The sequence below is a fragment of the Clupea harengus genome, chromosome 23 (assembly GCF_900700415.2).
Source record: "Clupea harengus chromosome 23, Ch_v2.0.2, whole genome shotgun sequence".
Classification (NCBI taxonomy): domain Eukaryota; kingdom Metazoa; phylum Chordata; class Actinopteri; order Clupeiformes; family Clupeidae; genus Clupea; species Clupea harengus.
This window is the reverse complement of record NC_045174.1, coordinates 1218535-1229733: the sequence shown is the minus strand read 5'-3', so window position 1 is coordinate 1229733 and position 11199 is coordinate 1218535. Positions and strand designations below refer to the sequence as shown.

Below are 11199 nucleotides of genomic sequence, written 5' to 3'. Positions count from 1 at the left end.
CTAGTTCTTCGAGAAGACGTGGAACCGCGAAGAATCTCGTGTGAGCCTCAGTCTAAATGTAAGGGTCACGTAGGATTGGTCCGCTGGAGTCAGACAAGTTACCCAAGGAGAGTCTCATTGGTTACATGTGATCAGACGGTGTGTCCAGATGAACTGGCGGTGGGCAACTTCTGATTGTAATGAACTTTAGTAACCCTTTGACAGTGACGTAATTATTCAAGCTGGGAATACTCACATTTTGGACGAACGCGTGCATGCACCCCTCAAGCCACCCGTCTCAGTCAATGACTGACAGTAACCTGCATCTCAATTTACTAGCCACTAAACTAGTATTTACTGTGACCAGTATGCGGTGAAGATGGTAGAGGCAAAGTGTGATGAGCTCCAATACGGCTTGAGTGTAGTGTAGCCCAAGTCATTCAACAGGAATGTATCATAAAACAGTTCAGGCAGTATTATTAAATGTGTGCCGGTTTGGTTGAGTTTACTGCACTCGACTGGCATAGCCTAATGGATTTGCCCAAACGGTAGTAGATTCAGGAGTCTGCATGTGCGTGTTGTCCGTGTTTTAACCACTCCGCACTTAACCTATGTAGACTAGTATACATTCAATATTCAAGATTTAAGTTTTCCAGGGCATTGTCCACAAAGAGAGGAGTTGGGCTGTGTTACAAACATTCGTCTGTTTCAACTGTTTCCTGGATCATCGCGTCAAGCCCGGATATAATAGACTCAAACAATGAAAATGCTGACTAAGTAGACATTTATCCCGCAGTTGCGTTTGCCTTTGTGGCGGTTGTGGGTTAGAGATGCAGGACAGGACAACAAAGCGGAACATCGAGGACATGGCCATTTATTTCGCCCTAAAAAAATGGTTAATATGAGTTATGACACAGTAGGCTGCAGCAATGTGAGATAACGCGTGCTCTATTGTATAGCTGAGTAGGATGAAAAGCCACTGAAAAGTACCTCACTTAAGTTTCATATCTCGGAAACCTAAAGTGTCTCATGTAGACGGTGTGTTTTGTGTTTTTCTGTATCAAACATTCTGCGGTTGACAAATAAGATGGTTAGGGTTCAGCGCTCTCATCGCAGCAACCCGCTTTACAAGTTCCTCTTATCTGGGACGAATCCGAGCCCTTTCAGTTCTAGAAAACGAGCTATGTTCGTGTCCTTGAGGCACATGCTGTTCTAGTAGGGCTCCCCGCCCACCAGTAACCTAAACGTCAGTAAATGAGTCATTACATCGCTGAAAAGGGTGGCGGGACATTCCAAGTCCTGAGATGGTTAGTGACAAACCTGAGTAAGTGAACTCAGACTAAGTGGTTAACTAAACAGAGGAGGAATATGATTTCATTCTCCTAGCAAAACAAAGCCTCGGGGCTGCTGTTTTAGGAAGTGTACCAGTTACTCTTGAGTTAACTTACCCAAGTTTGGTGACGAAACCACGTAGCCTATATGCCTACCGCTTCCTGTATAATGCACGGCATTTTCATTGTTCATTTGGTTTTAATAGTCATAAATGGACATAGATGTGTTATTTTACCTGCTTCGGGATAGTTTACTCTATTTAACAGCGCTACGTCAAACACAGCAACCTGACATACCAACGCAACATAGCTTTTCTAAAAGCATGGCTTTCACCCCATGGCTGAGAAGACAGCAGTGATGGCGGCCATCAGTCAAACGGCAGACGTGGGGCCGGTGACATCCTCCTCCTCTTCACAAAAAAAACAAACTTATTCATATTTTGCAGATAAGGTAGGCAGAAAGCTACCAGGTGACATCATGACCACACACACAAAAAAAACCTGTAGCCTGTATCTTTTATGGCCTAACTGGTGTGCTATGGAACCTACTAGAGGATATGGGTTTACGAGCGAAAGGCAGAATACAGAGGTTTCTTATTAAATTTGACATTATATAAAAGTTTTAGGTTACCTCTCAGAGTCGGTCACATGTTCCACAAAAACTTACTATTCGTCTCTCATCTGGTCTGTTTGCATCTGGTCAACCCATCATTAAAAAAAATGTTGCCCTGTCCGGGCCTCACTGAGAACAGAGCTGGGGTCTCAACTTGCAGGCTGAACTTTGCTGCGGAGGGTTCGCCCTTGATTAAGATTGATATGTAGATTTCCATGACATTCCCTATGTTAAAAAGCAGAGACTCTTGACTTCTGGTGACTGGTGCCCTCTGTAAATAGTCTGTAAAATAGACTTTCATATACAATGCATATTGTGTCACACACAAAAGTGGTAAGAAGGTAGTGAAAAGAAATACCATAGTCACCATAGCTGCTGAACATAGGACAAAAATGAGAAATGGCAAAAGCATGAGACATTACATGTGGCATTCAATGCAACTGGTAACCAGGCTGAGGTTGGCCAAGTGCATTCTAAGAAACCCAAGAAGCATGCAGAATGTGAAGAATCAAAGACCAATCTGCCAACAATCTATTACTGACACGGAAAGCATGAACAGAATGTGTACTAGATAACAAACAAGCATGATATGGGAGGCATAGAGAAGATTGATTATCTGATGGAACTCATATAAAAAGGTGAGTTTTAAGTAATCTCTCTAAACAATTAAGGGTATGGGTGTCCTATAGGAAAAAGTATAACCAAAAGCTGTGCTATCCATAGATGTAGGTGATAGATGTAGATCTAGAGAGCAAGGCCACTGACCGTCACTGAGGTCTGGCTAGGATGTGGTCCAATGAGGATGTAAACTTGAGATGGGCGAGGTAAACGAGTCAGGAAGTGACAGGCCTATCGCGCACATGAGAAAAATAAACCAGACTTTTCTTACATTTGGAATTTCACCAAATGCTTGTGACTGCGACTGACGTGACAATCTATTTTCACGGTTACTCATGCAAGTCTGTGACTTTTCACGGGAATGGTCCATTATAGGACACACTTAGCCTTCCAATACCCCTTAATTTCATCAGTTCACCTCAATCAGAGGGACCACTTGTTCTACACGATGCCTCTGGGTATGTTATTGGCTAACACAGACGTGTTAATGAAGTGCGTGCTCTGCAAGAAGCATGTGGTGCTGATTACGCCCTAAAAAGTCCTTTGTAACCTCTCTCAGTTCCCGTAAGATAGATGTCTGTTTGTTGAATTCAGTTTCAGCTGACTGTCATTTAAACCAAAATAACCGGCAGACAGTCGTCTTCGCTTTCTCCAACACATTGGTTGTGCTCTGTGGGAATTAATCAAATATGCAGGTCTGGCCATGTGACTGATACCCAAGAAAGTAGGTCAGGCTTTGACTTTATCCAAGGACTAATCACTACCTGGAAAGAGGGTGATGAGGTTAGAACTAGAGACCTATGCACTAGCAGTGAGAGAGCAAGCACACAAGCTGTTAGCATAATGAAAAGGCAAAGTAGAGATTTAAACTGAGCCTTAATATCCTGAAACTCTACTCTGCGCCAAGGCATGGAAATACAGCATTTTAAAAGAAAAAAAAATCCTTGTTGGGATGATAATGCTTGTTTTCACAATTCTGGGATGTTAATAATCTTTCCAAAAGTAGTAGCACTGTGTTTCACCGTTTTATCAAATGTAATCAGTTTTGGTTTCACGTGAAAGGATTACACACGTAGTACAATTGCCTTTTTTATTTGATTTAGAGAGGAATATTACTGTGGCATGACACAAAACAGTTATCTTTCCCACCTTGTAGAAACTCGCTCTATTTACAGTTACATACTAGCCTGGATACCAGACCGAACTTAGCCCCGCCCACACATTTTTTGGTTGGGAAGTTCGGTCTGGCATTACTCCATTGAGGAGAAATTATCTGCGGCTCGATATCGGCCGTACCAATCAAATTGTTAAGGCGGGCTTTATACGATGGACAGATGATCAACAGTAACGTAACCAACCACGTCACCAACACACGAGTTGAATTCGTTTTCAACAAACATGGCTGCCGCTGGAGAGCTGAAATGTATAGATTCGAGTCCATTTAGACATTGACAGTGCATTCATTTTGAAAGAGGAACAGAGAAACGCGATTAAGGCATTTGTCAATCGAAAAGATGTTTTTGCCTTCCTTCCTACGGGATCCGGTAAAAGTGTAATGTATCAGCTGGCCCTGGTCACATACTAGTTGTTCTGATTGGTTGTAGGTAACCAATTGAGCGAAGAGGCATTTTTTCTCCTGGTTCGGTTGAAACACGCCCCATAATCACAGCCCAATGGAGCGATATCAGACTCATATTCTGACTAGAATTATGAGTATGACATCGTCAGGCTAGTTACATACAACATTCCTTGCTAAATGTGGCAAATGATTTTAAGGCATTTCGAATTCAAGAACACTGGACAATAATTGCACTGCAAAAGTTAGAGAAACAGTAATCAATTTAATTACACATTTAAATTCAAATTTTTTAAATGTCTTCATTTGGACTTGCTTTAGTACACATGTACTCTTTAAGAGTGAAAATTTTAGCCTCTTATCCTCCCAAAAAACGGCTAAATTGGACTGAATTGAGGGAACTTCAAAATGGACACATTGTGGGGGATGGCGATTTGTCTTTGCATGAACCCATCACATTTAACTTGGCCTGAGTACTAGCAGCCTCCCAGGGCCTATAAGTACTCTTCCCAACAATTAGCACACAGACAGTGTTGAAGAGAGGATGCTTCAACAGGGCAATCAGAATTACATATGTCAATAGTAGCCAATACAATAAGTCACCACGGTCTGCAGTTTCATACCAAGGCTTGCTTTTTGCCTCCACTTCTCCTCGAAATGGGTTAGAGGTGAACAGGGAATGGATGCAGGGCATAAGGCTATGGGCAGATTCCTGACTCAGTTAATTCATATAGAACATCTAGAAACAGCACAAAGGTTCATCTGCATCGATGTTTCATTTGCTAATTAACACTCCTGTTTTTGACAGATACAAGAAACCACAATTGCAAATACAGAAAAAAAAATTGCTGACATATCTGAAAAGATAAACAAGAGAAAACCAAACAAAAATGTATTAAGTTAACAAAAAAAATGCTTTTGGGACATTTCTGTCACTTTGGCCATGTAACAAAATAATATTTGTGAAATAACATACTTTCATAAGAAAGAAAAATAAAGATCACAAAAAAAAAATCTCCAAGCTTCCAGTAGTTTGTAGCATGCAGTACAAATGGTCTTAGGTAACTATATTACATTTAATTTGTGAGCCCGACACTAAGATGCCTCTATAAATAAAGGATAACTTAATAACCAAGACCACTTCTGAAATAAAATCTGTACAATCCAAAGCACTAGCAACTAATCTGGCATTGTGGGAACCCAGTCAGTCTTTGACCACTATGGGATGCCTGGACTTACACAGATGATGATAGCACTAGCAAAGCATATTCACTAAAGATGGAAAAGATCTCGCCAACATATTTCCATGCTTTGATCAGATTTGATGTACAACTAGCTATACTGCAAAGAAGCTGAAAAGTATTTGTAACACAAAGGGGGTCGAATATTGAATTAGGAAGCCATTGCTCCTTAAAAAGATTATCAGTTCTAAACAAATTCTAGCCAAACAAAGTGACACAATGTGTGGCTTGAAATACTAAACGGGACAGTGGTGTTTGACAGAAACTGTCATGAAAACCTTGAAAGTAGTAAATTAGGTCCTCAACTGACAGTGACAAATGATAGAATAGCTGTCTACTCAATGGCAGTGTTTGAATCCAGCAATTACACTTTCTATACGTGTCTAACTTTTAGCAAAACTTGCCTCGAGCAGTGAATTGTTTCAGGGCTTCCGGTTTTCCTTTCTGTTTAGGCATTCATGAAAATGGGCCTACATAACATTCTTGTATTTTAAATGTGTTTCTGAAAATGTAAAACCAAACATCGCAGGAATGGAGAGAAAAAAAAAAAGTAGTAATAAATGAAGAAATTATGGTTCTATGGAGGGAGAAATTACTTGAATATGACTGATCATTTAGCTGTCTATTTCATGATTCAATTCAAAGATTTATTGTGGAGAATTTAGCCAGATCTCTTCCTAAGACGTCAGGGCCAAAATTACCTTGTATCCTGTTAGTTGGGGGCAGGGGTGTTAATGGCTGTAAATAACTTTGAACACTAACCATGTAACCCCATAACATGGTTTCGCGTATGCCTGTGCAATACGAAGACAGCCAATTTTCTTCCCAGTGTTCCACAGAGAAGGTACTTACTATGTTTGTTTCATTAGGGTCTGTTCTGGCACAGCATACAATATAACAGAGTTCCTGGTCAGGCCGACTGTTCTATCAGCACAGTGTGCCACCCTTACTGTAAACATAATGAAATGCAGCAGTGATGACCAAAGGCAGTTTTTTTTTCAGTGCACAAAAAAAAACCTCCTGTATAATTCTGACTAATAGTATATGAATGTGAAAATGAATGACCCCAATCATCTCATAATTCCAATGGAGAAATAAAAAAAAAATAAAAAAAAAAAAAAATATGGGCAACACCGACTTCATTTCATTTTCACAGGTTCTCGAGGTGTGACTACGATGGATAAAGATATGCACCTCCTACTCTTGTGGCCTTTCTCTGTAGATGAAGCTGAAGTTTGAACAACCTGCCTTTGTTGACCAAGCCCCACTAGTAGGCATCCAACCTGAGAAGGAAATTAAAAAAGGAAAGAAGAAAAGACAAACAGACATAAACACTCACTTCTTAGTATGGTCTCTCTAACAGGGGCCTAGCCTTATGCTGCCTGGAGCTAGGGCTAATGGTGACTCATACAGAGCTTGACAATTCCTATTGGTGCATTTGAAGTTGTCAGAACACAAACATAATCCTGAACAAAGCAGGGTCATATTCATCATTTTCTTTGAAAGTTTTCAATAATGTAGAGATTGATGGAGAGAAAATGGCTAGTTTTTTAACAATATGGATGTAACACCAGAACACCAACGGTATGTACTTCTGTTCGTTAAGGCAAAATGCGATTTTAAAATCGACTTTCTAACATGATTTTTGTTTGTAGTTGCTGTAAAGAGCCAGAAAATATAAAAAGAAGAAAACCTTTCAGCCACTTCGGATGCTTCCGTCACCAGTACGTTTGACACGTGCATCGATCGTCTCGTGGGCAACTCGCTTGCATTCATTTGCCAGGCCCAGGTAACACATCGAGTCAATGAAGCAGGTGGTGAGATTTAACTTGCAGCCATACTCGCTCGTTGCGTAGTCGTAGGGAAAAGTGTGATGATAGTTGTGGAATCCTTCACCTACAAATCCAGAATAAGCATCCATCAACACAACAGCAACTCGAAGTGCAGTGTCTCACTGCCCGTGTGATTTTCAGTCTACCAAGAAATTAAGTGAAATTAAATATCAGTCAGATAAAGACAGATTGTGATTACACACGGTGTTGTGTATTCTACAATTGGATAAAATGAAATGATCCTCACAAGACAAGTACCTCAGATTTTGTCATTTAAAAACAAGTGACCAGTCAGGACCACTTTCAGTAACAACTATCCTGTTCTAAACCATGGCTAGAACCTGAGAAGACGCTCTGGATGTACCTATTGCGCTGAAGGTGACCCATTTGTTCTCCCGGGGGTTGATGCCGGTGTCGTAGGGCCTGTTACCCCACATGTGGGCGGCACTGTTGACCAGCCAGGTGGAGTTGAGCACCAGGGTGTACCTCAGCAGCGCTGGAATGAAGTAGGCAATCCACAGGGTCTCACCCCAAAAGTACCAAGGCACAAACATGGGCACGAAGAAACACATCAGGAGGACAGAAGGCTTGTAGTACCTGGTGAGAAAACAGCAGAGATGAATGAGGCGTCATACAGGTGAACACAATGTACTTGCCCTACTAAAGAACCAAAAGATCTGCTGAAAAGAACCAAGATCGAACAGGTGGTTTTCAACCAGACAGGCCTAGTAAAAACAAGTTCTAAGTAAATTTGTCCTGGTGTGATCTTCTGGTAGGATTAAGCATGGCATAGTTTGCAAGTGAAATGGATATGCCCTCCTGGTCCTGAACTGTTTTTAAGATAAGCTGTTTAATACAGCACGATAATCATCATCTTCTTTGCTAACACAAATTATGAGGGAAAACTCATGGTGGTACAGTGTAGACCATGTATGTTTCACCCTTCAAATACAGCCATTTTTGGCCTACCAAAAAATGACCAGTGGAACAGCACAGCCAGAGCAGTCGCTTTATGGACACTGGATGACGCTAGTGGTTTCCTTTAATTAGCATCATACCCCTGAGGTCTGAGTTTATTCTTCCCTGTAAGTATATCTGACAGGAACATCCAACAATATAGGGATGAAGCCAACACTATCCCTTCCTTGGGACATACAAATGGAGGACAGGCAGCGAATTACAAAATCAGGGCTATGCAAAGACACCAGCAATGACTCAGGAGGCACACACACAAATATCGGCGAAGGTGAAAAAAAAAAAAAAAAAAAATGGCAAAACACATACTTCCTCTGAAACATGACCACTTTATCGGCCTTCAGGTCGGTGAGCTCCAGCTTGCGTCCCTTCTCGATGACGTCCGGGTGCTTCCGCACCAGGAGCCAGCCGATGTGGGAGAAGAAGAATCCCCGCAGGGCGTTATGGGGGTCCGCGTCTGTCTCAGAGAATTTATGGTGGACTCTGTGATCTCGAGCCCACTCATAAATATCATTCTGTGCAAAGGAGGAACAAAAGGGAAATGACTACTGTTAGCAGCAGACTTAAGGTTTAAGATGGACGTTTACTCATAACACCTTTCTTCCAAGTGCCAGGTTGACATGCCATGCCATGCGGGACTGACTGTTCTTTCCTCACAAAGTGTGCATCACTAAAAAGCAAAACTCTGGGGAGAGGACTGCCAATTTGGAAGGCAATAAGTCTAGTATAGTTCTCCATAAAATGTGTCTACTCTAATAGATTAGTAGTATTTTGTTGGTAACCCTAGCAATATATCTTACTTTTGAGTGTCAGTTTAGATTTGGCTGGATGAAATGAGTAAATTATGCATTGGGTTTGCAAATTACAAGTGTGGTCTGCCTATACGTCTGTCTGTGTGTTTGTGTATGTGTATGTGCACACACATTTATGTGTACTAATAATTCTACACAAGCATGCACACACTTTCAGTTACCTGGAAAGCCATTGAGTTTGCGGCGGCAAGAATTATTCTCAGAGGTAGTGATGCTTTGTAGGACCGATGACTCCAGAGTCTATGTGCTCCTGCAGTAATTCCCAAAGCACTTACCAAAAAGCACAGAACAGCTAAGAGAGAGAGAGAGAAAGAGAGGCAGGCAGGGAGGGAGGGAGGGGAATGAAATGAGTTGTCATTAATCACTAGAGGTGGATAGAACTCTCCGTCCCCTTGCTTCAGTTGAAACCCCTGCTACAGTCTGCTGCATGTCTATTAAATCTGTGGCCAGAAATTGAGACATACACTCAAAGTAGGCAGAATAGAGAAGTAACATCTCATAGAGAGGATGTTCCATCCTCTGAATTATATAAATCAACTCTGCCATTTCCACATGTTTTAACAGCAGCCCATATTACAAAACTGGCGAGACGAGTGGCACACAGTGGTACTGCAGTTTGTGAAGCTTCTTTTCAACGGCTGCACAGTAGCGATTATACACATTTGCATACTCCGAATGAAAAATGATCAGTACATACAATAACATAATACGGTGGACTACATATTTACCTTCAAATCAAACATCCCTTTCATTCAAACCAGTTTTAGCAAAGCATATTGTGTTGCATAGTTAATACAGGGAAAGCTATCGCTGTAAGTTTGATGCTTGTCATAACTTGTCCTAATTACGGACTTCTGCCATGTCTGTGTCCCAACACGTATTGTTAGCCTACATAGCTCTGTACATTAGTTTTGCATTCCATTTCTATTCTTTCATAACACCACTTCAGCTAGCATGCTTGCTAACGTTTCGTAAGAGACCACACCACAGCTACAGATACATCCTCGCGCACTACCGGTAGTTGCCTCTGTGCCCTACTACGCAGCTATTAAACCTTTTTTCACGAATAGGGGGCTGCGTGAGAGATGGACACAAAAGGCCCCATTTAACTACGCCACAACAATTTTCATGCTAAAGAGCAAGAAAATTCTTACTCTGATGTTGCTACTTACAACAACAAAAAACCACTGTATCATACTTTAATACGTGACATGTTTACTTACACCATGCCAAGGTCATAGAAGTAGCGGATGGGACGAGGCATAAAGCGTACAAGGCTCCAAAATGCAACAGAGACATCAATATGACGTTTTTCCACACTATTGTCCTTGGAGGTTTTGGACCATCTTTTTCTTTATACGTGTTGTCGAACACATCGTCCCTTGTACATGCATCAGTGGCCGCGCCTCCATTTCTGTGTCTAGCATTTCCCTCCTCCGTTTCAGTCATTTTCCACGATAATTTTTTTTCTGTGAAAAAACGACAGCAGACATTTTGTTATTTTCACAATATACAAGCATGCAAGTAGAACTGTTCGGATGAAAACAGTTCATGAATCCAATCCCTTTAACATTACTGCACTGATATCATAGTCTATTTTGCAGAGTGGAAACCAAACAAGCGCGAGGTAGCTGGCTCACCACACTACAGGTAGCCTACATACAGCATGTTAAAGGCTAACATTCACTTTTGCGTCAAACCACCACTGCTAGACAGATACATCCTTTTTTTTTGGACCATCACATCCACACAAAGGTAACTCACCGTATAAAGGCTGCGTAAAAATCGGTTCGTTTGGTAATGAATTTCAATACGCCGGTGAAATATCAAGACCAAACAACGAGCTGTAGTTATCCCAATGAATGAAATGATGAGCGATGCTGTGTTCACCTAGGCTCTGTAGTTATGGAAAAGGAATTTCTCAGTCTGCAATTGGTTGGCTGGAATTTGATGCCACCTCACTCGGGGATCCTCATTGGTCGTCCTTCATCTGCTGTTCACGCTCTACACTCTTATTCATTTCTTGCCAGATTTAGCTAGCATGTGTGGTGGAGGGATGAAACACATTACAATTTCTAGAAAACATGTACACGCTGATGTGTTACAAATTAACAATTGCATCAGATGACCACGGGACATTTTAAAGCACGGCATAGCATACTGGTGAAATGTTAACCTTACCTTACAGACAACTCAACTTGCACAAAATGGCATATCCTGTT

At 41.4% G+C, this 11199-nt stretch overlaps 1 protein-coding gene across 2 annotated transcripts; it reads right to left on the bottom strand.

The window, feature by feature from the left end:
• Positions 1 to 4362: 4362 nt before the first annotated feature.
• On the bottom strand, positions 4363 to 11088 carry scd (stearoyl-CoA desaturase (delta-9-desaturase)). Of its 2 annotated transcripts, none has more exons than XM_012831125.3 (7): positions 10742 to 11088; positions 10201 to 10446; positions 9139 to 9269; positions 8475 to 8680; positions 7555 to 7787; positions 7052 to 7254; positions 4363 to 6641 (listed from the first exon to the last, which is right to left on the bottom strand). In XM_012831125.3, exons 2-6 carry the CDS (start codon positions 10424 to 10426, stop codon positions 7055 to 7057), a joined length of 996 nt encoding a protein of 331 aa, XP_012686579.1. In that variant the 5' UTR covers positions 10427 to 10446; positions 10742 to 11088; the 3' UTR covers positions 4363 to 6641; positions 7052 to 7054. The 2 variants fall into 2 exon arrangements, with proteins under 2 accessions (XP_012686579.1, XP_031416955.1); XM_031561095.2 differs by lacking the exon at positions 10742 to 11088 and adding an exon at positions 10618 to 10704.
• Between the last annotated feature and the right edge of the window lie 111 nt (positions 11089 to 11199).

Coding starts and splice junctions, on each gene's coding strand:
- scd (XM_012831125.3), bottom strand. CDS start 10,426: ATGACTGAAACGGAGGAGGGAAATGCTAGACACAGAAATGGAGGCGCG. Junction 7,788..8,474: donor GTGGTCATGTTTCAGAGGAA/GTATGTGTTTTG, acceptor TTTTCTCACCAG/GTACTACAAGCCTTCTGTCC. Junction 7,255..7,554: donor GGTCACCTTCAGCGCAATAG/GTACATCCAGAG, acceptor CTGGATTTGTAG/GTGAAGGATTCCACAACTAT.